We start from the raw sequence: 25,595 nt of genomic DNA, 5'->3' as shown, positions 1-25,595 counted from the left end.
GTCCTCGACTCTGAAGTCTGAGGACCAAACACCTTCATTCATGGTCCACGTTGAGTGCCTCGGCGGCCCTGTCTCTGGCCTGACTCCCAGCCGCCCTTTGCTTTCTGTTCTGCTTTTGGGCAGCTCTGGTAACAGCCACCCTCATGAGCCCCATCCTACTGTTACTATAAAATGTATTTAATGTCCATGTAAACTCACCACTAATTTTTTCCCTGCTTCTTCTTCATTGCAGTCCCTGGGAGGCAGCTCCACCAGTGCCCCCAGGTGTGATGTGGGAAAGGATGCAGAGGGGCGGAGTGTGCGGGGCCGGGGAGCTCCTGGGGCACAGGCTCTGAAATGGATGCCGTTGGGTCAGGGTCACGGTGGGCGGAACCTGGGAGTCAGACACACGGAACAAGGCTGCTCCAGCTTACACCAAACTCACTCAGAAAGCTCCCGGTCACTGTGTGGCTCAGCTGGGTCCCCCACCCACACGAATGTCCAAGGGGCTCAGAATGGAACTGCATGGTAGAGGACCTTCCCAGAGGTGATCAGACTTACACAAGACACTGAGGGCGGCCCTGATCTGATCTGACTCACGTCCTTACAGGAGCAGTGAGTTGGAACACACAGGGGGACGCCATGGTCTCGCCAGCAGTCACCCACAGAGGAAAGGCCACAGAGGGGCAGAGGGAGGGGTGACCATCTGCAGCCAGAAGGACAGGCCCCAGGAGCAACCTCCGCGCCGACACCTCGACCGTGGACATCCAGCCTCCAGAACTGTGAGGGCTAAACGTCTGGCTAAGTCACCCGGTCCGAGGAGCGGTTACTGAATCACCTCCGAAAATGCCGGTGTGTGCGCCCCAGGTGCTAGGAAGCCAGAAGAGTCAGACACTGGGGCCTGGAGTCACAGAGGCTTTATTGGATGTGGCCAAAGTGAAAGAAGAGGAGAGCAAGACCTCTCCAAGTCGTCCTCTCCAAAAGCCAGAAGTAGAGTGTTTTTGTGCAGCTGGGAGCGGGAGAAGGGCGCTTGAGAGACCTGGAGAGAAGCCTGTGTTCCCTCCAATCAGACCAGGCCTGTTCCCATCAGAGCCTGGGGCCTGGCTGGGCTCCGCCCCCTGGGACACAGTCTTCCTCCTGCAACACACTCGGGAAGCCCCTCGGACCCTGAAGTCATCCCCTGCTTGACAAGGAGACAGCACATCAGACACTTCTGACCACCTTCCCAAGACAGAGGGACTTGAGCAGGAAGAGCTGTTACCAGGGGAGCAGCGGCCTGACTGAGACACAGCTACTGGACTCTAGCTGCCCCAAAGGTAGGGGCACGCGGGGGACCAGGGGCTGGGCCACAGAGCTCCTCCAGGAAGCCCTGGCAGCCGAGTGCCATTGCTCTCTGCCTGTCACACTCCTGCACTTGGTGCCCATTTGTGTTCAGTTTAATAACAGGATCTGGTTACTGTGGTGCAGTGGGCGGGGCCAATGAAGGGGTGGGGCCCCCTCTCTGGGGGAGAGGGAGGCCTTGAGGGCTGAAGGGAAAATGGGCCTGGGGGGCCTGAGGGAGGGAGAGGCAGAGGGGACAGAGCTGGGGTGCAGGTGGTGGGAGCGGAGGGGCCCGGGAGGGAGCAGAAGTGGCAGAGGGGCTGAGGGAGCACTCACCAGAGGATCTGGTCAAGCATCTCACTCAGAGCATCATAATTCCGACGTATACCCTTCCAATACCTGAAGGACCTTCCACGGTTGTCCACAAAGTTGTCCCAACAGTATTCAAACTCTGGTGCAAAGAGGGGAGACAGCAGTCAGCTCTGGCCAGGGAGCCCCTCTGTCCTGACCCTCCCCCTGGCCTCTCCACTCAGGGCCTGGTCTCCTCCCTGCAAGGCGCCATCACTCCTGCCTCAGATCCCCAAGTTCCCCTTCCACTCACTCTCCCTGGGGAATTCTAGGTGCCCCCCAGCCTGGTCCTATCCCCCGGACAGCCCTGCCCCGGCTCCCTCTGCTCTCACCCTCTGGAGACATCATGGCGAGCTCGGCCCCTGCACCAGCAAGATTACGAAGCCCCTGCCGGTATTCCGGCTTATTGGAGTAGTAGAGGCGTGAGAAAGTGATGCGCAGCCGCACACACTTCTGTGTGTTCAGGAAGTCGGCCACCTGCTTGGCACAGTCCACACAGGGGCTCCAGGACATGTGCCAGGTGATGTGGTATGGTTCGCCAGGGTTCGGGGTCTTCTCCAAGGGCGACTCCTTGAACCAGTTCAGGAAGCAGACTTCCGCATGGACTCTCTTCTTTGGATAGAACTGGCAAAGAGGGACAAGGAGAGGAGACACTCTTGGCTGTCAGAGCAGGCCTGTGGCAGGGCTGAGTGGGCGTGGACCAGGGCACAGGAAGCAACAGTCTCGGGGGCATGCTGTTGACTGGTTTGTCCTTTTTAGGCCCCCCCTTCCCCCTGTGTGTTCATTTGGTCTCCCCTCCTACACTCGTCCGTTAACTCCAACACCCATTGTCCTGTCCACTCACCCTACAGGCGTCCTGAGTGCCTGCTCCTGGCCATGTCTCTTGTGCCTCAGGTGCTGCCCACTGGGGACAGCCAGAAAGCTGCCTTGTCCTCAGGGGAGTCACTAGCACACACGTCTACCATCTTGTGAAGTGTGCTCACCCGTATTGAGACAAGAGGCAACCTTGAACATGTCCTTCCTGTCAATAACTTAGTGTGAGGAAATAGTTGTGAACTCTCTCTGAAGAACTTTTGTGTTAATTATATGTTGACATAACATCTGAGCTCTATTACAAAGACCCAGCCAACTGATGTTCTGTTCATCACTTTCTCATAAAGTCTGAACTCTGGGCACATGAAAAGGTTAAATGCCATGAGTCACCCCATTACCTGTCCACCAGGCAGTCCCACTGCAGTGAGAGCTGCCATCCCATAATGATTCCTCCTCACAACAGGCTCTGAGTGGTCTGCAGCCTGGTGGGGAGGGGAGGGCTGGCATGCAGGACAGGGCGGAGCAGGTAGGGGGGTGGTTAGGTCAGGGGTTGGCTGCAGATGGGAGGCGTGTTCTGTATCTGCAGAGGCTGTATCTTCCTCCAGGGAGACCTGGGCCCAGGCTCAGAGCAGGCAGGGGGCTGGCAGGGGGTGGGGGTGGGCTCCTCCCTGGGGTCACACCTGCTGGGTCTGGAGGAGTCAGGGGTGTGGCTGGGGAGGACCCCGCCAGCAGAGCACCTCCTGGGGCCACCTAAGGAGCTGGTGCTCAACAGGCCCCACTCTCTCAGACGCCTTTCCCTCCAAGACTGCAGAGGCCCGGGATGAGGTGCGGACCAATGGTCACCAGTCCAATGCCACAGTGCGTCAGGATTCAGGGGGTCAAGTGGGGACATTAAGGCCTAAACCTGAGGAGGATGGTGTAGGGAGAAGGCTCTGGCGTGTTACTTGTTTGCTTTCCACATCTGTGCCTTAAATGACAGTGCTGTGGGTCCTGTACCTGGTTTTCAAACACCCCTCTGTCCAAGGAAATAGGTGACTGGGTTCCTTGCACTTCGTAGCAGATGTAACAGCCATTTCGACCTGTGGGGGTGAGCTGGTTTGTGAACTGAAAGTTGAAATAATCAGCATATAACTTCTTCATTGGGTTGCTGGGGACAAGAGAGAAAACAGAAAATGTAATGTTGCCTGGGCTTTCCCCATCTGGTTTCTCCTGAAGAGGGGTCCCTGGAGGCCCTGGGGGCTGTGCCTCCGCCCTCCCGCTGCCACCCAGGATTTCCTGCTTCCTACGTAGGCAGGCCTACGGGGCAGAGGAAGAGGAGGGGTCTGCAGGGACAGCAGGGACCAGCGTCCTCTCCCGCAGGATCCCGGTTCTGCTGCTTCCAACAGCACACACCCACCCTGCCTCAGACTCCTGGCCACTCATCCCCAACCCACTGGAAAAAAAAAGTAATAAACCCCTTCAGCCCCTAAAGTAGCCTTTGATATTGAGGTTCAAATCATGCCTGACTTTTTCCTTATGTAGGCTTATTTTTAAAATATCAGGCTAACACCTGAACTTTCAGGCTCACACTGGTGTTCTGAGAGCTCCGTGTATATGAACTGCCCTCCTCCCCACATGTAGGGGAGTCACCCCATTGTATAACGAAGGAAACAGGGCAAGACAAGTAGTGGCCTGGTCAAGGAGAGGGCAGGTGAGTGACAGAGCAGGTCCCTGGCCCAGGCAGAGCCCTGTCCAGCACCCAAGGGTGTGCAGGGCAGTGTGTGCCCTGTGAGGGGAGGCGACCCTTGCCACCCAGTTGTGCATGGCGGGCGTTTCTCCTGACTGCGGGCGGCCCTGTTCTGCACTCCAGCTGCTGGTCACTGCACTAATAAACGCCAAGGACCTGGCCGTGTCTGGGAACAGAGTGGCTTCACTCTTCTGCACACAGTGGGGCTGTCCCTGAGAGCTCACGGACNAGGACCAGGCTGGGGGGCACCTAGAATTCCCCAGGGAGAGTGAGTGGAAGGGGAACTTGGGGATCTGAGGCAGGAGTGATGGCGCCTTGCAGGGAGGAGACCAGGCCCTGAGTGGAGAGGCCAGGGGGAGGGTCAGGACAGAGGGGCTCCCTGGCCAGAGCTGACTGCTGTCTCCCCTCTTTGCACCAGAGTTTGAATACTGTTGGGACAACTTTGTGGACAACCGTGGAAGGTCCTTCAGGTATTGGAAGGGTATACGTCGGAATTATGATGCTCTGAGTGAGATGCTTGACCAGATCCTCTGGTGAGTGCTCCCTCAGCCCCCCTGCCACTTCTGCTCCCTCCCGGCCCCCCGCTCCCACCACCTGCACCCCAGCTCTGTCCCCTCTGCCTCTCCCTCCCTCAGGCCCCCCAGGCCCATTTTCCCTTCAGCCCTCAAGGCCTCCCTCTCCCCCAGAGAGGGGGCCCCACCCCTTCATTGGCCCCGCCCACTGCACCACAGTAACCAGATCCTGTTATTAAACTGAACACAAATGGGCACCAAGTGCAGGAGTGTGACAGGCAGAGAGCAATGGCACTCGGCTGCCAGGGCTTCCTGGAGGAGCTCTGTGGCCCAGCCCCTGGCCCCCCTCGTGCCCCTACCTTTGGGGCAGCTAGAGTCCAGTAGCTGTGTCTCAGTCAGGCCGCTGCTCCCCTGGTAACAGCTCTTCCTGCTCAAGTCCCTCTGTCTCGGGAAGGTGGTCAGAAGTGTCTGATGTGCTGTCTCCTTGTCAAGCAGGGGATGACTTCAGGGTCCGAGGGGCTTCCCGAGTGTGTTGCAGGAGGAAGACTGTGTCCCAGGGGGCGGAGCCCAGCCAGGCCCCAGGCTCTGATGGGAACAGGCCTGGTCTGATTGGAGGGAACACAGGCTTCTCTCCAGGTCTCTGAAGCGCCCTTCTCCCGCTCCCAGCTGCACAAAAACGCTCTACTTCTGGCTTTTGGAGAGGACGACTTGGAGAGGTCTTGCTCTCCTCTTCTTTCACTTTGGCCACATCCAATAAAGCCTCTGTGACTCCAGGCCCCAGTGTCTGACTCTTCTGGCTTCCTAGCACCTGGGGCGCACACACCGGCGTTTTCGGAGGTGATTCAATAACTGCTCCTCGGACCAGGTTGCCATGTCCAGTCCCAGCGCCAACCATGCTGTCTGACAAAGTCCGAGCATGGGGAGGACGACTTCAAAGAAGCGTGTTCCGGCCTGGCGGACGTGGCATGAATGGATATGTGGTGTTGGTTAATCTTGCTGTCTCTTGGTGTTCTAACCTCTACCTTTCTGATAATTTGGAATCTCCTAGAAATGCTGACCATTCTCAGAGCTGAACAGCAACTGGGTCAGGCTGAGAACAATATCACCTTGGCCTTTCCCCAGAATAACACCTCCTTCCCTGACCTGATTAAGCAATTGTAGGATATGATATCAGCTGGTAGGGGGCCTGGAATACCCAAGGCAGCCCCTTAAGTAAGTCCCTAGGCAGATCCCCTCTAATGAAATAGCCCCTGAATGTCTAAGGTTGTTGGAATAACAGCCCCTCTTTTACCTTGAATAGGGATATATATCTATTAGAATTAGACAGGCAAAGAAACAGGAGAAGCTAGTTAGCTATTAAGCATGTAGAAAACAGTTACCAGGGAGATAGAGTTAATAGTACACAGAGAAATATTTTAGACAGAAAGATGGATAGCTAAGTTAGACATTACAAAGGCTTATAATGAATTTCCTAACCTCTGCTCGGTCTAAGCGTACCTGTTGCCCGTGACAAATTCTGAGAACTTTAATAAACAGTAAGACATTCAAACTGTGTGCATAGAGCTATTTCAAATTGTCTGATCAATGGTTCTCCTGGTCAAAGTAACTTTTGTTTAATATAACTGACACTATGAGAACTTTCGTACTTTTCCCGGTTACCTTTGTATTGATTTTTTCTGCTTAACTGATCATGCTATGCACCTGTAAATGTCAATCACTACCAGAAATGAAAATATAAAAACCTGCTTGTACTTGCAATAAACGGAACAGTGCTTCACCTGCCTTTGAGCTGTGTAGTTGCTTGTTACCCAACACCGACGCCTATCCTCACCTCGAGGGACCCCTGGACCCTGCTGCGGCTGGACCGCAGCAGGTGGCGCCCGGGACAGGGACCCTCAAGTAAGACCCCCTTATTAAATTATTCGCATAGGCTAGGCTCTCGCTGACTGGGTGCTGCAGACCCCCTGGTAGGAATAGACCAGGTAGCAAAGGGGAGTAATCATGGGACATTCAGAGTCCAAGGAACGAGGATTATTTATTGATAATACTAAGCATATGCTCCATAAGAGAGGAGTGAATGTCTCAGGAAAGCAACTTAGAGAATTTTTTCATTTTGTACAAGAATGTGTGCCCTGGTTCCCCGAGGAGGGATCAGTGAATTTAGAAACCTGGCAAAAGCTAGGGCAAGAAATGAAAACTTAGTGTACTTTGCAGGAACCAGAAAAGGTGCCTATTGATGCATTTTCCTTATGGAATATTTTGAAGGACAGTTTTGACCCTACGCAGGAGGCAGCCTGCCTTGCAAAGCAGGCAACTAGAGAAGAAAAACAACCTCTGTGCACAGGCGTTAAGATGGAGGGTTCCGAAAGTTTAGCTCCTTCCGCACCTCCGCCTAACAATGAGTATGAGGCGGAAGAAAGTGAGAGTGAATTTGATTCTGATCATGAAAAACCTGACAGAAATGAAGAATTGCCACCAGATTATCAGACAGAATTAGAGGACGAAACGGCACGTAATCATAATGAAGATTTACGGCTGCTCATGCTTTCTGAACAGCGAAAGCAAAAAGTGACAGTAAAAAAAAAAAGTCTCGTTGGCCTTCACAGCCAAAGCGGTAGCCCAAGAAAGTAGGTTTCCTAGGGGCAGTTAGAGAGGCCCCAAGGCACGGAGAGACTCTCGGCTGTTTCCCTGTGATAAGGGGAGATTCTGCTGAGGAACCTCCGCAATGGGAGCCAGTGCCTTTGAAGTTATTGAAAGACCTTAAAACGGCGGTTAAAGATTTTGGGCCAACTTCCCCATACACCCTGCAGCTTGTAGACTCGATTGCTGCGGAGTGGATGACCCCTTATGATTGGCAACAAACAGCGAAATCTTGCTTGGCACCTGGGCAGTACTTGCCCTGGAGGTCAGAATTTGATGACGGCGCTAAAGCTAGTGTAAGGAAAGCATTGGCGAGGCCTGCTGCTGAGAGGCTCACTGTGTCCATGCTGCTGGGGACAGGAGAATTTGATTCTCCGCAAGCTCAACTCTCACTGCCAGGGGTGCGCTTGAGGAAGTATCCAGATGAGCAGTGATAGCCTGGAGGGGATTGCCCTCTCAGGAAGCTGCTACTACCTTCCTCAGCAACATTAAGCAAGGGCCAGAAGAACCCTTTGAAAATTTCCTAGCAAAATTGGAAGAAAATGTAGCAAAAGCAGTTCCCATAAGAGAAGCTGCAAAATTGATATTGAAACAATTGGCTTATGGAAATGCTAATCCTACATGTCAAGCTTTACTTCGACCTATTAGGAGGTCGAGAACTATTGGAGATTTTGTAAAGGCATGTATATAGAAGCTTCCCCTGCTTATATTCAGGGGGTCGCTATTGCTGCAGCACTAAGAGGAAAGTCCTATACTCAATTTTTGCAAGAGGTCGGAACTAATAAAAGAGGAAATAACAAAGCCTCCCCAGGAGGCATCACTTGCTTTAGTTGTGGTCAAACGACATATTAAGAAAAATTGCCCAGGACCAAACTCTAATAACAGCATACCTCAAGGAGGCCAAAATCAGGGTATGCCCTGACCCAATACATTATGCCCCAGGTGCCAAGAAGGATTTCACTGGGGAAAAGAGTGTAGATCAAAATTTCGTAAGAATGGACAGCCTTTTGGAGAAAACTCAGGCTTAGCCCCTCAGCAGCAATTACAGCAACAAAGGAAGCAGTTATCTCTCGCGGGGCCAGTGCAGCCAACTCAGTCAGAAAACTTCCACTGGGGGCAGCCCCCAGCCCCCACTCCCAACTGGGGCCCAGCAGCGCAGACCAATCAACCATCCAGGACCTGGCCCGGGCTTCCCCAGGGAGTGCAGGACTAGACCTTCCGCCTAGTACGCATGTAATCATCACTCCAGAGTCAGAAGTCACCCTTGTATCAACAGGGGTCTATGGCCCTCTTTCATCTGGAACTACAGGATTGATCGTAGGTAGAAGTTCTAGTTCCAGGGCCGGAATTCAGATACTGCCAGGAGTAATAGATAGTGACTATACTGGAGAAATTAAGATTATGATTGCTCCTCCAAAAAAGACAGTCCAGATTTACCCTAATCAAAGAATAGCTCAGATTTTGTTACTGCCATATTTTGCTCTCCCTAATCCAATTCTCAAAGAACAAAGAAAAGAGGAAGGCTTTGGCTCCACCAATTTCATTGCATGGGTTGAAAAGGTTAAGAAAAGCAGACCTATGAGGACATTGACTATAGAAGGAGTACCCTTTGAAGGTCTTATAGATACAGGAGCAGATGTCTCCTGTATAGCAGGGAAAGATTGGCCTAATGCATGGCCCACCACTCATAGCTCGACTACATTGGCGGGGCCAGGCACGGCCACTAACATTGCCAAAAGTTCCAGTTTTTTGCACTGGAAAGATGAGAACCTGCAAGGGATATTCCAGCCTTATGTTATTCCTTCCCTACCCTTTACCTTATGGGGAAGAGATGTATTAGAACAAATGGGAGCCACTATTGAGATTCCTGAAAGGAAATCCAAGAATAATCCTTTTTTATAGGCATGGCCACTGCGCTGCCCTCAGCAGAGCCTATTATTTGGAAACATCAACAACCTGTCTGGGTAGAGCAGTGGCCTCTTACCACGGAAAAATTAGAGGCAGCAACCCAATTAGTATTGGAGCAATTAGAAAAAGGTCACACTGAGCCTTCCAATAGCCCCTAGAACACTCCTATTTTTGTAATTAAAAAGAAGTCAGGGACTTCTGCCAAGATGGAGGCATAGGTGGAAACACTGTGCCTTCTCTCACAACCAAGTTTGGATACAACAAAAGTTTTGGAGAACTAACACACACCCAGAGACCAGAAAACGGAATTATACGGAAGTCCGACAGCTACGAACTGTTCAACGAGGACAGTGAGGTGGAGCCAGCAGCGGAGCTGGGTCGGGAAGGACAGACCTAGGAGCGCAGGCAGCCCAGACCTAGTAGGGGTGCGGAACAGACTGACCAAGGTCGCACATTCGCGCGCAGTGAGACGGACCACACAGGCCCCAGGGGGCAAACCCAGTGGTGGAGGGCTGACAGCGGTGGCACACTCGTGTGCCGTGGAGCGAGGCGTGTGGGCCTGGTGACGGTGGTGGCTTCGGTGCTGGTGGGGGTGGCGGCAGCAGGCGGCAGAGGGAAGCCATTGTCCCTCTTTGACCCCGCCCCCACATACAACGTCACAACCCAGAGACGGACTTGCCCTGCTCTGGTGAAAACCTAGGGCTCTGATCCGGCTACTTAACAGGCACGAATAGCCCAAAAGATGGTGCAAGATCTCAAAGTCCCAGAGCCAATAACTCTAAGCGACCAACAGATTGCCAGGCTCTCAGAAGCCCAATTTAAGACACTATTTATCAGGATGCTCACAGAATGGTAGAGTACAGTCACAAATTGGAGGAACATATGAAGGCTAAACTAATTGAAATGAAGGGAGATGTCCAGGAAACCAATAGCGATGGAAAGGAAACTGGGACTCAAATCAATGGAATGGACCAGAAGGAAGAACGAAACATCCGACCAGAAAGGAATGAAGAAATGAGAATTCAAAAAAATGAGGAGAGGCTTAGGAACCTCCAGGACATCTTTAAACGTTCCAACATCCGGATTATAGGGGTACCAGAAGGGGGAAGGAAACAGCCACGAGTGGAAAACGTATTTGAACAAATAATAAAGGAGAACTTCCCCAGTCTGGCAAAGGAAATAGACTTCCAGGAAATCCAGGAAGCTCAGAGAGTGCCAAAGAAGTTGGACCCAAGAAGGAACACACCAAGGCACATCATAATTACATTAGCCAAGACTAAAATGAAGGAGAGAATCCTAGAAGCANAGAATCTAAAGAAATTGAGACACGTGGTTATAAACTAAGGGGGGAGAATAGTGGGGGAGGGAGTGTGCGGGTGGAGGGGAATGAAGGGGGGAATAGAACAACTGTAATGGTATAATCAATAAAATATATATATATATATATATATATAAAAAGAAGTCAGGCAAATGGAGATTATTGCAAGATCTCAGGGCTGTTAACGCCACTGTGGAAACTATGGGGGCTCTCCAGCCTGGACTGCCCTCACCTACTGCTATTCCACCTAATTATACGGTAATAGTGATTGACCTTCAAGACTGCTTTTTTACAATACCCTTAGTTGAAGCAGACAGACAGCATTTCGCTTTTAGCTTACCTTCACCTAATTTGCAAAGGCCATATCAGAGATTTCGATGGAAAGTATTACCTCAAGGTATGAAAAACAGTCCTACTTTATGCCAAAAATTTGTAGACCAGGCTCTTTTACCTTTCAGGAAGCAATATTCTGAAATTTATTGAATTCACTATATGGATGATGTTTTGATTGCTCATTCAGATAGGCAAAATTGACTCCAAGCCTTAACTGACCTAACCAGGTTACTAAATAATTTTGGGCTGATTATAGCTCCAGATAAGATTCAAGAGACTCCTCCTTTTAATTATCTAGGGAGGATAATAAACCCTCCCAGAGTTCAGACTCAACAAGTAGAGATAATATATGACCAATTAGAAACACTTAACGACTTTCAGAAATTGTTGGGGGATATTAACTGGATCAGACTTTATCTGAAATTGACTACTGAAGATTTAAAACCCCTCTTTAATATCCTACAGGGGGACCCTCGGCCACTCTCTAAAAGACAGCTCACTATAGAAGCGAAGGAAGCCCTTACCATAGTTCATCAGGCAATCTCCCATACAGTATTATATCAAATTAATTATACCAAACCTTGGCAGTTAGTAGTTTTAAAAACTGACTATAGCCCTACTGGCTGTCTCTGGCAGTCAGTGCCCTTAGAATGGTTGCATTTACCTGCAACCCCTAAAAAAATTCTGCCTTCTTATCCTCGTTTGGTTGCTCTCCTAATCTGGCAAGGGAGACAACGTAGCAAACTTCTATTTGGAACAGATGTCCATGAAATTATTGTTTCATATACCAAGGAACAAACAGACCAGCTTTATGAATTAGAAGACCAGTGGGCAATCTCTGTCAGTGGGTTCGCTGGGACAATTTCTCATCACCTACCCAAGCACCCATTATTACAATTTTGCAAAGAAGTGGCTTTGATCTTCCCCCATAGGTGCAAAAATAGACCCTTACCTGCCCCAGCAACAACTATTTTTACTGATGGGTCAGCTAGTGGAACTGCAGTCGTAATCATAGAAGAACAGGAAATTGTTCAACAGACAGGTAAAATCTCAGCTCAAAGGGCAGAGCTGTCTGCAGCTATATTGGCTTTTCAAAAGACGTCAAAACCTTTGAACCTTTTTACCAACTCCCTTTATATTGTCAATTTGTTTTCAGCCATAGAAACTGCAGCTATTTCCTTTCAATCTAGTATTCACCAATAGTTATTGAAATTACAAAACTTAGTTCAACAAAGAATGAACCCCTTTTATGTTGGTCATATTAGAGGGCATTCAAAATTAGAAGGACCTTTAGCCTTGGGTAATGCAAAGGCTGATGCATTAACCAGACCTGTAGTCCTCTCAGCCATAACTGAGGCTCAGGCTTCCCATGGGCTGCATCACCAGAATGCTATTGCTTTGAGACTATGGTTTCACTTAACCCAAGAAGAAGCTAGACAAATTGTCAGAGAATGTTCTGCCTGCCGTCCTCATTCATATCCCTGCCCTACAAATGGGGGTTAATCCCAGAGGGCTTAAGCCCAACAGTATTTGGCAAATGGATGTAACTCATCTCCAAGAATTTGGTAAAGTTCCCTTTGTGCATGTCACCGTTGATACTTTTTCCCATGCTATATTTGCCTCAGCCAGATCTGGAGAAGCAGTTAAAGCTGTTATGCAACATGTGATTCAAACCTTTGCCTACTTAGGAAAACCGCAAGAGCTTAAGACAGATAACGCTCCTGCTTATACCTCTAAAGCTTTTCAACAATTCTGTGAGCAATTTCATATTGCTTGTAAGACAAGAATTCCTTATAATCCTCAAGAACAAGGAATTATTGAAAGAGCACATCAAACTGTGAAAAATCAAATTGCCACATTAAGAGATGGAGGAGAGAACTATCTTTCCCCACATCATATTCTTAATCATGCCCTTTTTGTGATTAATCATTTGAATGCTAATGAGCCAAGATTAACCCCCATGATGAGACATTGGGAAAAAACCATACAACCTGTTGAAATGGTAAAATGGAAAGATCTCTTAACAGGACAATGGAAAGGACCCAACGTCTTACTATCACGGGGGCGAGGATATGCGTGTATTTTTCCACAGGATGCAGAGATACCCGTATGGATCCCCGACCGGCTCATCCAGAGGGCCAAAGAAGCGACAGATGCCACCCTCGAAGCCTCCAGTCCTCCACCCGACCCTTGAGGAAGATGAGCCAGATTCACTGATCCCTAAGATGTCTCGTCTTCAACTTACTCATCCTCCTGTTCCACCACAGGAGCAAGGAGCCCATCAGCAAAGCGCACTCGCCAAGCCTCGCTGCCTACCTGGGGTCAGATCAGGAAGTTGAGCAACGAGGCTCAACGTGTAGCTGAAACCACTGCCACAGCCACTGGGAAGGCTGTAACCCCGGAAACATTTTTTATAGCAGCTGTAGCGCTGCTGTCTGTTAAGGTGGTAGCCTCTCAACCAGTTAATCAATCCCACTGGGCTTATATACCTAATCCCCCTTTATTTCATCCTGCTGCATGGGGTGAACAACATCTTAAGGTATATACTAATGACACTAACCTATTGGGAGGAATTCCAGATTCATTTATTCCTCATAAGGAGACTCATAATTTCACCTTTGAGGGGTATAGTGATGATGCACCCCTATGATTTACCACTACTGGGGTGCCCCCCTCCTGGGTGTCTCCCTATTAATTATAGGACTTATGTCGCTGACTCACCCTTGGAAGGAGAGGATTACCAGAAATCCTTGTGGACCATAAATTTAGTTTCCTTAGGACACCATACTTATAATGATACTATAATCAATGTCACAAAATTTCCTCCTTTATTAGACTCTTGTCAAAATAAGTATCCTGAAAAGGACATATTTTGGAAAAATATTGATCAAAACCCAGAATTTCCAAAGTGGCTTGATTGTGGTTTTCCCCATACAGCTCTTACCCATACTCCTAGAGACACCAATTTAACTATCTATGATTTTTCAGTCTCCTCTCCGAATCATAATTATACAGGGTACCTAACCAATAGTTCCAACAGATTTTTCCTTAACAATTCAAATGCCCCTAATGAATTTCTAAGAAGATTTTATACCCCAGGGTGGGTTGCACCCATTTATCAGAGTGTCTCTCCTTTGCATGACAGAACTCACCTTTACCAAGGTTTGTTTCGTTTGTTTGCAGCTACTAATATGGTTTTATTTGATAGTCCAGCTAGCAATATTTCACAAGTTGATGCAGTCCGTGCATGTGTCAATACCCCTCGTGCTATTTTAGTAGGAAAACCTACTATTATTAAGTTGAAGACTTCCTTTTATATCAATTGTTCTAACTGTATCTTGACTAATTGTATCAATTCAGGGTTACCAAAGAATTTAAGCATATTCATGAGTCTCTATCAACCATCACATATTTTGCTCCCGGTGACGCTTACAGGAGATTGGTATGAAGATACAGGATTATAGATCCTAGAAAAACTAGACAGCTTAATTAGGCCAAAGAGATTTGTTGCGGCCCTTATCCTAGGAATAACAGCTTTAATAAGTATTATAACCTCTCTAGCCTTACCTACTACTGCCTTAGTGCAAGAAATTCATACTGCTACCCATGTTAACCAATTATCTCATAACATTTCTTTGACTTTAATCTTGCAAGAAAAGATAGATAAAAAATTAGAGACCAGAATTAATGCATTAGAAGACACAGTGCTTTATTTAGGAGATCAAATTCAAAATATCAAAATTCAGATGACTACTAAGTGTCATGCTGATTTCAAATGGATTTGTGTTACTCCCTTACCTTATGAGAATGAGACTCATCCCTGGAAACAAGTTAGAACTCATTTACAAGGCATACGGCATGATACAAATATAGGGCCAGATTTAAATAAGCTTCATAGAAATATTAGAGATATAAGTCATGCCCATGTGGAAGCCCCAGGCTCAGAAATTGCAGAAAGAATTTGGAAGTCTATTCAAACTTTGATTAATCCGACTATGTGGTGGTCAAACCTAGTACACCTTGGAATCACAGGTGTCATTATTTTAATTATTGTTCTTGTCTTTCCAGTCATCTTCCGAGTGATTCTCTGGTCTCTTCGAAAGACTTCTCTCGAGTTTCATACATTTGTCCTGAAAAATAAAAAGGGGGGAGATGCCACGTCCAGTCCCAGCTCCGCCAACCATGCTGTCTGACAAAGTCCGAGCATGGGGAGGACGACTTCAAAGAAGTGTGTTCCGGCCTGGCGGGCGTGGCATGAATGGATGTGTGGTGTTGGTTAATCTTGCTGTCTCTTGGTGTTCTAACCTCTACCTTTCTGATAATTTGGAATCGCCTAGAAATGCTGACCATTCTCAGAGCTGAACAGCAACTAGGTCAGGCTGAGAACAATATCACCTTGGCCTTTCCCAAAATAACACCTCCTCTGAGACCCCAAAGGAGAAGGGCCCATGATGTCCAGTGAATTCAGGGGAAATAACACTTCCTTCCCTGACCTGATTAAGCAATTGTAGGATAAGATGATATCAGCTGGTAGGGGGCCTGGAATACCCCAGGCAGCCCCTTAAGTAAGTCCCTAGGCAAATCCCCTCTAATGAAATAGCCCCTGAATGTCTAAGGTTGTTGGAATAACAGCCCCTCCTTTACCTTGAATAGGGATATATATCTATTAGAATTAGACAGGCAAAGAAACAGGAGAAGCTAGTTAGCTATTAAGCATGTAGAAAATAGTTACCAGGGAGACAGAGTTTATAGTACACAGAGAAATATTTTAGACAGAAAGATGGATAGCTAAGTTAGACATTACAAAGGCTTATAATGAATTTCCTAACCTCTGCTCAGTCTAAGCGTACCTGTTGCCCGTGACAAATTCTGAGAACTTTAATAAACAGTAAGACATTCAAACTGTGTGCATAGAGCTATTTCAAATCGTCTGATCCATGTTTCTCCTGGTCAAAGTAACTTTTGTTTAATATAACTGACACTATGAGAACTTTCGTACTTTTCCCGGTTACCTTTGTATTGATTTTTTTCTGCTTAACTGATCATGCTATGCACCTGTAAATGTTAATCACTACCAGAAATGAAAATATAAAACCCTGCTTGTACTTGCAATAAACGGAACAGTGCTTCACCTGCCTTTGAGCTGTGTAGTTGCCTGTTACCCAACACTGACGCCTATCCTCACCTCGAGGGACCCCTGGACCCTGCTGCGGCTGGACCGCGGCACTCGGTGACTTAGCCAGACATTTAGCCCTCACAGTTCTGGAGGCTGGACGTCCACGGTTGAGGTGTTGGCGCGGAGGTTGCTCCTGGGGCCTGTCCTTCTGGCTGCAGATGGTCACCCCTCCCTCTGCCCCTCTGTGGCCTTTCCTCTGTGGGTGACTGCTGGCGAGACCATGGCGTCCCCCTGTGTGTTCCAACACACTGCTCCTGTAAGGACGTGAGTCAGATTAGATCAGGGCCACCCTCAGTGTCTTGTGTAAGTCTGATCACCTCTGGGAAGGTCCTCCACCATGCAGTCCCATTCTGAGCCCCTGGGAGTAGGACATTCGTGTGTAGGGGGGGACCCAGCTGAGTCACACATGACCGGGGAGCTTTCTGAGTGAGCGGGTTTTTTATAAGACTTACCAATGTGCTCTTTGGGGCTCTGGAAGTGGGCAGGCACTCAGTACAGCCCAAGAGAACAAGTGAACTCTGTTCACCAGGCTCTCCTGGCTCCTGAGGCCATCCCTGGCCTTGCTGAGGTTCAAATTCACACCACCTGTCCCATTGCTGGTGGGCACAGGACCTTGTGAAGGGACCCACGGATTCAGTGTACCAGATGGCCACTCTGACTGAGTGGAGGGCAAGTGTCCAACAGAGCGGCAAATGAGCCCTGTGAGCAGAACTGCAGCAGCATGGGGTCCCGGTTACTCACCGAGATGCAGCATGGAGGCCCCTGCAGCCCCTTCCAGGCCTGGACCTGCTGTTAACGTGGGACGAACCCCTGAGCCCGAGGACGCCTAGTCCGCTGATGGCTCCCGACAAGGCCTGCCACTTCCCTTGAGGGTGGAAGCCTGTCAGCCCAGCAGGACAGCAAATGGAAGCTCAGGACAAGCAGCTGATGGGCTGGGTTGAGAGGCATCTGGATCTTTACAACCCGAGAACAGGCCCGGTGGTGGTCAGAGCGCGGGGCAGCATATGGATGACCGACTCCATGGCTGCCCCAATGGCAACCAGACAACTGGCCAGTGGCTCAACAACCCTGATCGGGACAGAAGCTATGGAAGGACATTTATGAACACATTCTGGAAAAGGCTCTTTTACCGTGTTCATGGACACCAACCTCTCCGCAGCATGGGCAATACCAAGGCCACGACCTGGCCCCCATCCCCTGGTTAGAAGGGGCTCTAGCCGAAGGCCCCTCCAAGAGGCTCCCCAGAAAGATGGATCGTGTGGGACAGAAGACTTCACGGGAAGTGGTACAGGCTTGGGGCCAGTCGCTCCCTGACTCTGATGTTGTCGCAGCTGGTCAGCAACACACTGTTTGTGCAGAAAGGACCCTCGCTGGCTGCCCCAAGAGACGGGTGGTACAGGGTGGTGGACACGCTGCTGACCTACTGACTGGTCAACTACATTGGTCCCCACCCCCTTTTGAAGGCTCACGCTCTGCCCTGACTGGCATGGACATGCCACTGGCCTGCTGCAAGCAGACCCACGCAAGCGGACCCCACAGAGAGGCGCCCTCTGAGGCCAGAAGCAGCACCATGTTGCCCGGGGACCCCGCACACCACTAAAAGTGACTGAGGCGCCCATTGTGCAGGACATCGAGTGCGGGGATGTGCAGACGCCCTCCATGGAGATCGGAGATCCCAGATGCTGTGCACCCCTCCCAGAGCCTGGCTCATCAAGAGATGTAACAGCCTTTTCAAAGATGTTCTGAAGACTGACTCTGCCTCCTTCTGGGGTGACAACCATCTTTCTGAGTGTCCATGAGCTTTGAATGAGTGGCCTAGAGTAGGACAAGCATCTCCCGTCAACCTTCTCATTAAACCTGGGCAGGTCCTATCTGCCTGCAGTCAAGCACCCAGGGGCCTCTGCTGCTCCCTGGACTGGGCAACCAAATTACAAGGATTGGCCAGCTGCCAGACACACCCCAGGGAAAGCACCCTCTCCTGGCCTTGGTGGGCATGGGATGACTCCCGTGGCTGTTCCTTGGTGCCTCCTTGGGGAGAAGGACTGGCAACAGGGCTGCAGCTAGCACCCATGGTACTGGCCTCCAGGCCTCTCACCCTTGTTTATTTTAAGCCACAGAGGACCTCATTTCTACGGGAACCTAAAGAGCCTGGGTTGGACAGGTGCACTCACCTGTCCTGGCCCTTTGAGTGCAGGAGGACCTGAGCGTAGCGCTTGGCCCCAACGGCCAGGGCGTCCGCCGGTTTCTGTGACCATACCCACCAAAGACCTGACTGTTGCCTGTGTACTGCCTGCCCTCCAAGTCCACCTCCGTTAGTAGTTCCTAAATATCTGCCTCGTCACCCTAGACTCTGCTCTGGAAACTCCTGTTGCCAGGGAGATGGCCCACTGGCAGCCGCCAGCAACTACTCCCATTGCTGGGTCTACACTGACTTGCCCACTGCTGCCTCGGCCCGCCTATCCTGGTGGGTCCACCCAGCGAAGCAGACACGCTGGGCCTGGCTGCAAGGCTGGAGAGCTCCCTGACCCCTCTCTGGGCAGACACACCAGAAGGTGTTTTCCCTCCTGAGAGAACAGGGACCTGCATCGAGCCGTGGCTCACCTACATGGTTTGAGGTGGTGTGCAGTGCGATCGGCATTACAGGCAGAAGTGCAACCGCCAGGCCTCATGTGCACTGAGTGCAGAAATGGCCATGAAAATGACTGTTCAGATCCTGGGGTGGCTGCCCGCCGCCCTATGCGGGAGGATTGCGGTAATGACCGCTACACACCACCGGGGGCATTCTACCAGTGGGGCACAGGCCCTCTGGGGAGCCCTGTCGGCCTGCAGCCAACATGGTTGGCCTCACCTTCCATGTAAGTGGGCTGGGCTTTGCTTCTGGGAGAACCAGACACCCCAGGGCAAGTGTTAAATACTCTTCCAAGTACGCCTCGGAACTGGGGCTCATTTGGGCATGCTCTCAAGTGAAGCCTTCAGACTGGCGGTGCTGCTCCCTGGCCCTTTGTGTGCCCCCTGCAGGCGTGGCTCTAACCCATGAAGCCATCTGAGGCCCTAGCCATACCCTACGCACGCCGCACATGCTGTCCCTCTGGTTGCTGCTGAGGCCACTCGAGTGAGGACAGCTGTGCTGCAGAGGGGCACGGCGCTGGACTTCCCGCTGCACTGAGGGGACCCATGCCCTTCTGCACACTGAGAGTTGTGGGCGTACCCCGTAATGCCCACACCGTACCCCAAGCCTTCGCTACCTGAGGAGGCAAAATCAATCACGGATCGGCCATGGCTTCTGACGCCTTTACAACTTGCTGAAATTCCTTGGGTTCTGGGTTGCGTTACCTCCTCCTAGTTGTCCTAGGTATCTTCTGTCTTGCACTTTTAGTCTTGGGGTGTGGCCTTTTCCGCACCTGTGGTATGTGGGGGCCGTGGCCAACATGCTCACCACCCAGGTCCCCTATCCGAAGACTGGAATGTGAAGGATGCGAGCCACGTTGGGGCAGAATGTGGGGCTCATGCTGGACGTGGCTCTTTCACGGCCGCCAAGACGACTGGTCAGAGGGCCCTTGGCCAGAAAGGGCGTGCGTTGTTCTAAGCACAAGGATTGTAACTCTCTCCCCATCTCCCCTGGGGACTGGTTTCCCGCCTGGTGACGGCTCCTTGACCTTCCCTTTTTCTGTGGACACACTGACTGGACACAGTGTCCAGCTGCAGGAAAGCTCACCCACCCTGGACCCCTGCCGCCTTGGTCTGGAGCCCTCATAACGGGGCTCAGACCGGGGAGCCACAGCCGGGCTGCACCCACCTGCTGAGCTCGGTGATCCCTGTGATGCAGGAATAAAGGCTGGATCGGCTCCATCAGGTCCTCCTTGTGGTGCTATTGGCTTATCCAGACCAGCAGTCAAGATCCTGGGCTTGACCTCCTGCATTGCACGTCCTAACCTGGGAGCCTGGCCACACAGGGAAGCAGAGCATCTGCCCTGTGGCTGCGGGAGGCCTCCCACCCGAACACGAGAAAACCCTGACTGAGCGAGAGGGACCAGAGCAGCAGCCCTCTCTCCCCATCACGGGAAGGCTGAGGGGACTTCCGCGGGCCACCCAGCACAGGACCAGGAACTCCAAGCACATCTGTCCCTGATCCGGGGTACAACCTCCACTGTGCCTGGGTCATTCAACAGGCGGTGAGGGCCAGCACTGGGTGTGGACTGGGGCTGGGGCAGGGGCTGTGGAAGGGGCTCCAGCCAGCTCCTCCCAGGGGGCAGGGCCTCTGTCCTGCTCCCTCCCATGGGGTCTGTCCCACCGCCATCTGTCATCCTCACTTTCACTTTCCCTTTGCAAGGATGTCTGTCCCGCTGGTCAGAGGGGCCTGTGTCCAGCACAGGGGAGGAGCTCTGCCAGGAGGCAGGGCACAGGAAGCAAGGAAGGCGGGTCTGGCCACAGGGGCCCAAGCCCAGGGCCTTCCCACCCTGCAGCCCCTGCAGGAAGAGGTGGGGCCTCAGCTGAGGAGGCTGGGAGACCTCAGACCAGGGACTTTCCTGAAGCAGGAGCCCTCTGAGCAGAAAGGCAGAGCCAGTGCTGGGGACAATGGTAAGAAGGAATCTCACCTGGAAGGAAGGCTACATCCCAAAGCCCTGGCCCAGGTACTGCTGCCCACTCTGTCCCCTCTGTAGCCCCTTCCTGCACGGTGGGCCCTGCTGGGTCTGTCCTCAGCCTCGGCCACCCCAGCCTGGCTTCTCTTCCCTCTGGGCTCCTTTCCTCAGCTCCCACTCCATCGGGGGTCTGTGCCCCATTCCCTGGATGTCCCCACTCTTGCTGCTGAATGGCCCCTCCCACAATGGCCCCAGGCTGTGTCCTCCTGGTCCCCCTCTCAGTCTGCCTGCCAGTCTGTGGGGCTGGATGTCCCCTCCCTGCCTGTGAGGACTGTCCCAGCTACCACCTTTTCTTTGCACTCTTAACAATTAGAATGAAACTAAGGGATGGGCGGGCAGTTGGTCAGTGTAGTTGGAAGCACTTGGATCCACTTTCTGTGCATGGACCCCATCACACATGCCGTGTGAGATCAGCTCCCTGGGCCAGAAGGTCCGTGAGCTCTCAGAGACAGCCCCACTGTGTGCAGAAGAGTGAAGCCACTCTGTTCCCAGACACGGCCAGGTCCTTGGCGTTTATTAGTGCAGTGACCAGCAGCTGGAGTGCAGAACAGGGCCGCCCGCAGTCAGGAGAAACGCCCGCCATGCACAACTGGGTGGCAAGGGTCGCCTCCCCTCACAGGATACACACTACCCTGCACACCCTTGGGTGCTGGACAGGGCTCTGCCTGGGCCAGGGACCTGCTCTGTCACTCACCTGCCCTCTCCTTGACCAGGCCACTACTTGTCTTGCCCTGTTTCCTTCGTTATACAATGGGGTGACTCCCCTACATGTGGGGAGGAGGGCAGTTCATATACACGGAGCTCTCAGAACACCAGTGTGAGCCTGAAAGTTCAGGTGTTAGCCTGATATTTTAAAAATAAGCCTACATAAGGAAAAAGTCAGGCATGATTTGAACCTCAATATCAAAGGCTACTTTAGGGGCTGAAGGGGTTTATTACTTTTTTTTTCCAGTGGGTTGGGGATGAGTGGCCAGGAGTCTGAGGCAGGGTGGGTGTGTGCTGTTGGAAGCAGCAGAACCGGGATCCTGCGGGAGAGGACGCTGGTCCCTGCTGTCCCTGCAGACCCCTCCTCTTCCTCTGCCCCGTAGGCCTGCCTACGTAGGAAGCAGGAAATCCTGGGTGGCAGCGGGAGGGCGGAGGCACAGCCCCCAGGGCCTCCAGGGACCCCTCTTCAGGAGAAACCAGATGGGGAAAGCCCAGGCAACATTACATTTTCTGTTTTCTCTCTTGTCCCCAGCAACCCAATGAAGAAGTTATATGCTGATTATTTCAACTTTCAGTTCACAAACCAGCTCACCCCCACAGGTCGAAATGGCTGTTACATCTGCTACGAAGTGCAAGGAACCCAGTCACCTATTTCCTTGGACAGAGGGGTGTTTGAAAACCAGGTACAGGACCCACAGCACTGTCATTTAAGGCACAGATGTGGAAAGCAAACAAGTAACACGCCAGAGCCTTCTCCCTACACCATCCTCCTCAGGTTTAGGCCTTAATGTCCCCACTTGACCCCCTGAATCCTGACGCACTGTGGCATTGGACTGGTGACCATTGGTCCGCACCTCATCCCGGGCCTCTGCAGTCTTGGAGGGAAAGGCGTCTGAGAGAGTGGGGCCTGTTGAGCACCAGCTCCTTAGGTGGCCCCAGGAGGTGCTCTGCTGGCGGGGTCCTCCCCAGCCACACCCCTGACTCCTCCAGACCCAGCAGGTGTGACCCCAGGGAGGAGCCCACCCCCACCCCCTGCCAGCCCCCTGCCTGCTCTGAGCCTGGGCCCAGGTCTCCCTGGAGGAAGATACAGCCTCTGCAGATACAGAACACGCCTCCCATCTGCAGCCAACCCCTGACCTAACCACCCCCCTACCTGCTCCGCCCTGTCCTGCATGCCAGCCCTCCCCTCCCCACCAGGCTGCAGACCACTCAGAGCCTGTTGTGAGGAGGAATCATTATGGGATGGCAGCTCTCACTGCAGTGGGACTGCCTGGTGGACAGGTAATGGGGTGACTCATGGCATTTAACCTTTTCATGTGCCCAGAGTTCAGACTTTATGAGAAAGAGATGAACAGAACATCAGTTGGCTGGGTCTTTGTAATAGAGCTCAGATGTTATGTCAACATATAATTAACACAAAAGTTCTTCAGAGAGAGTTCACAACTATTTCCTCACACTAAGTTATTGACAGGAAGGACATGTTCAAGGTTGCCTCTTGTCTCAATACGGGTGAGCACACTTCACAAGATGGTAGACGTGTGTGCTAGTGACTCCCCTGAGGACAAGGCAGCTTTCTGGCTGTCCCCAGTGGGCAGCACCTGAGGCACAAGAGACATGGCCAGGAGCAGGCACTCAGGACGCCTGTAGGGTGAGTGGACAGGACAATGGGTGTTGGAGTTAACGGACGAGTGTAGGAGGGGAGACCAAATGAACACACAGGGGGAAGGGGGGGCCTAAAAAGGACAAACCAGTCAACAGCATGCCCCCGAGACTGTTGCTTCCTGTGCCCTGGTCCACGCCCACTCAGCCCTGCCACAGGCCTGCTCTGACAGCCAAGAGTGTCTCCTCTCCTTGTCCCTCTTTGCCAGTTCTATCCAAAGAAGAGAGTCCATGCGGAAGTCTGCTTCCTGAACTGGTTCAAGGAGTCGCCCTTGGAGAAGACCCCGAACCCTGGCGAACCATACCACATCACCTGGCACATGTCCTGGAGCCCCTGTGTGGACTGTGCCAAGCAGGTGGCCGACTTCCTGAACACACAGAAGTGTGTGCGGCTGCGCATCACTTTCTCACGCCTCTACTACTCCAATAAGCCGGAATACCGGCAGGGGCTTCGTAATCTTGCTGGTGCAGGGGCCGAGCTCGCCATGATGTCTCCAGAGGGTGAGAGCAGAGGGAGCCGGGGCAGGGCTGTCCGGGGGATAGGACCAGGCTGGGGGGCCCCTAGAATTCCCCAGGGAGAGTGAGTGGAAGGGGAACTTGGGGATCTGAGGCAGGAGTGATGGCGCCTTGCAGGGAGGAGACCAGGCCCTGAGTGGAGAGGCCAGGGGGAGGGTCAGGACAGAGGGGCTCCCTGGCTAGAGCTGACTGCTGTCTCCCCTCTTTGCACCAGAGTTTGAATACTGTTGGGACAACTTTGTGGACAACCGTGGAAGGTCCTTCAGGTACTGGAAGGGTATACGTCGGAATTATGATGCTCTGAGTGAGATGCTTGACCAGATCCTCTGGTGAGTGCTCCCTCAGCCCCCCTGCCACTTCTGCTCCCTCCCGGCCCCCCCCTCCCACCACCTGCACCCCAGCTCTGTCCCCTCTGCCTCTCCCTCCCTCAGGCCCCCCAGGCCCATTTTCCCTTCACCCCTCAAGGCCTCCCTCTCCCCCAGAGAGGGAGCCCCACCCCTTCATTGGCCCCGCCCACTGCACCACAGTAACCAGATCCTGTTATTAAACTGAACACAAATGGGCACCAAGTGCAGGAGTGTGACAGGCAGAGAGCAATGGCACTCGGCTGCCAGGGCTTCCTGGAGGAGCTCTGTGGCCCAGCCCCTGGCCCCCCTCGTGCCCCTACCTTTGGGGCAGCTAGAGTCCAGTAGCTGTGTCTCAGTCAGGCCGCTGCTCCCCTGGTAACAGCTCTTCCTGCTCAAGTCCCTCTGTCTCGGGAAGGTGGTCAGAAGTGTCTGATGTGCTGTCTCCTTGTCAAGCAGGGGATGACTTCAGGGTCCGAGGGGCTTCCCGAGTGTGTTGCAGGAGGAAGACTGTGTCCCAGGGGGCGGAGCCCAGCCAGGCCCCAGGCTCTGATGGGAACAGGCCTGGTCTGATTGGAGGGAACACAGGCGTCTCTCCAGGTCTCTCAAGCGCCCTTCTCCCGCTCCCAGCTGCACAAAAACGCTCTACTTCTGGCTTTTGGAGAGGACGACTTGGAGAGGTCTTGCTCTCCTCTTCTTTCACTTTGGCCACATCCAATAAAGCCTCTGTGACTCCAGGCCCCAGTGTCTGACTCTTCTGGCTTCCTAGCACCTGGGGCGCACACACCGGCGTTTTCGGAGGTGATTCAGTAACCGCTCCTCGGACTGAGTGACTTAACCAGACGTTTAGCCCTCACAGTTCTGGAGGCTGGACGTCCACGGTCGAGGTGTCGGCGCGGAGGTTGCTCCTGGGGCCTGTCCTTCTGACTGTAGATGGTCACCCCTCCCTCTGCCCCTCTGTGGCCTTTCCTCTGTGGGTGACTGCTGGCGAGACCATGGCGTCCCCCTGTGTGTTCCAACTCACTGCTCCTGTAAGGCCGTGAGTCAGATCAGATCAGGGCCGCCCTCAGTGTCTTGTGTAAGTCTGATCACCTCTGGGAAGGTCCTCTACCATGCAGTCCCATTCTGAGCCCCTGGGACATTCGTGTGGGTGGGGGACCCAGCTGAGCCACACAGTGACCGTGAGCTTTCTGAGTGAGTTTGGTGTAAGCTGGAGCAGCCTTGTTCCGTGTGTCTGACTCCCAGGTTCCGCCCACCGTGACCCTGACCCAATGGCATCCATTCCAGAGCCTGTGCCCCAGGAGCTCCCCGGCCCCTTACACTCCGCCCCTCTGCATCCTTTCCCACATCACACCTGGGGGCACTGGTGGAGCTGCCTCCCAGGGACTGCAATGAAGAAGAAGCAGGAAAAAAATTAGTGGTGAGTTTACACGGACATTAAATACATTTTATAGTAACAGTAGGATGGGGCTCATGAGGGTGGCTGTTACCAGAGCTACCCAAAAGCAGAACAGAAAGCAAAGGGCGGCTGGGAGTCAGGCCAGAGACAGGGCCGCCGAGGCACTCAACGTGGACCATGAATGAAGGTGTCTGGTCCTCAGACCTCACAGTTGAGGACTTGGGGAGGAACCAGGTTAAGTTCCAGTCAGGGTGGGCTG

General features: G+C 52.3%; 2 protein-coding genes and 1 long non-coding RNA gene across 6 annotated transcripts in view; 2 read left to right on the top strand and 1 right to left on the bottom strand.

The window, feature by feature from the left end:
• Positions 1-879: 879 nt before the first annotated feature.
• The window catches only part of LOC119002214 (DNA dC->dU-editing enzyme APOBEC-3C-like), a 31,557-nt gene continuing 6,841 nt past the window's right edge, over positions 880-25,595 (bottom strand). For 2 of the 3 annotated variants that reach the window (XM_037067971.1, XM_037067973.1), the window contains exons 2-5: positions 3,457-3,607; positions 1,980-2,271; positions 1,636-1,750; positions 882-1,162 (exon numbers count right to left, since the gene is read on the bottom strand). In XM_037067971.1, coding sequence (XP_036923866.1) covers positions 1,153-1,162; positions 1,636-1,750; positions 1,980-2,271; positions 3,457-3,607 — 568 coding nt within the window. In that variant the 3' untranslated portion in view covers positions 882-1,152. Of the gene's footprint in view, positions 1,163-1,635; positions 1,751-1,979; positions 2,272-3,456; positions 3,608-25,595 lie in introns of all 3 variants that reach the window. The other variant, XM_037067972.1, reaches the window with a different exon arrangement.
• Positions 4,577-24,788, top strand: LOC119002216 (uncharacterized). Of its 2 annotated transcripts, XR_005069707.1 has the most exons (3): positions 4,578-4,719; positions 5,194-5,535; positions 24,739-24,788. It is a non-coding gene; the product is annotated as an uncharacterized LOC119002216 (long non-coding RNA). The 2 variants fall into 2 exon arrangements; XR_005069708.1 differs by lacking the exon at positions 24,739-24,788 and having other exon boundaries at positions 4,577-4,719; positions 5,194-5,469.
• LOC119002215 (DNA dC->dU-editing enzyme APOBEC-3C-like) lies at positions 20,384-24,674 on the top strand. The gene is made up of 5 exons (XM_037067974.1): positions 20,384-20,704; positions 21,951-22,101; positions 23,287-23,578; positions 23,808-23,922; positions 24,397-24,674. Exons 1-5 carry the CDS (start codon positions 20,649-20,651, stop codon positions 24,401-24,403), a joined length of 621 nt encoding a protein of 206 aa, XP_036923869.1. The 5' UTR covers positions 20,384-20,648; the 3' UTR covers positions 24,404-24,674.

This window comes from Sturnira hondurensis, unplaced genomic scaffold (genome assembly GCF_014824575.4).
Source record: "Sturnira hondurensis isolate 20B ecotype Veracruz unplaced genomic scaffold, ASM1482457v3 Scaffold0017436, whole genome shotgun sequence".
NCBI classification, from domain to species: domain Eukaryota; kingdom Metazoa; phylum Chordata; class Mammalia; order Chiroptera; family Phyllostomidae; genus Sturnira; species Sturnira hondurensis.
This window is presented reverse-complemented; position numbering and strand designations above follow the sequence as displayed.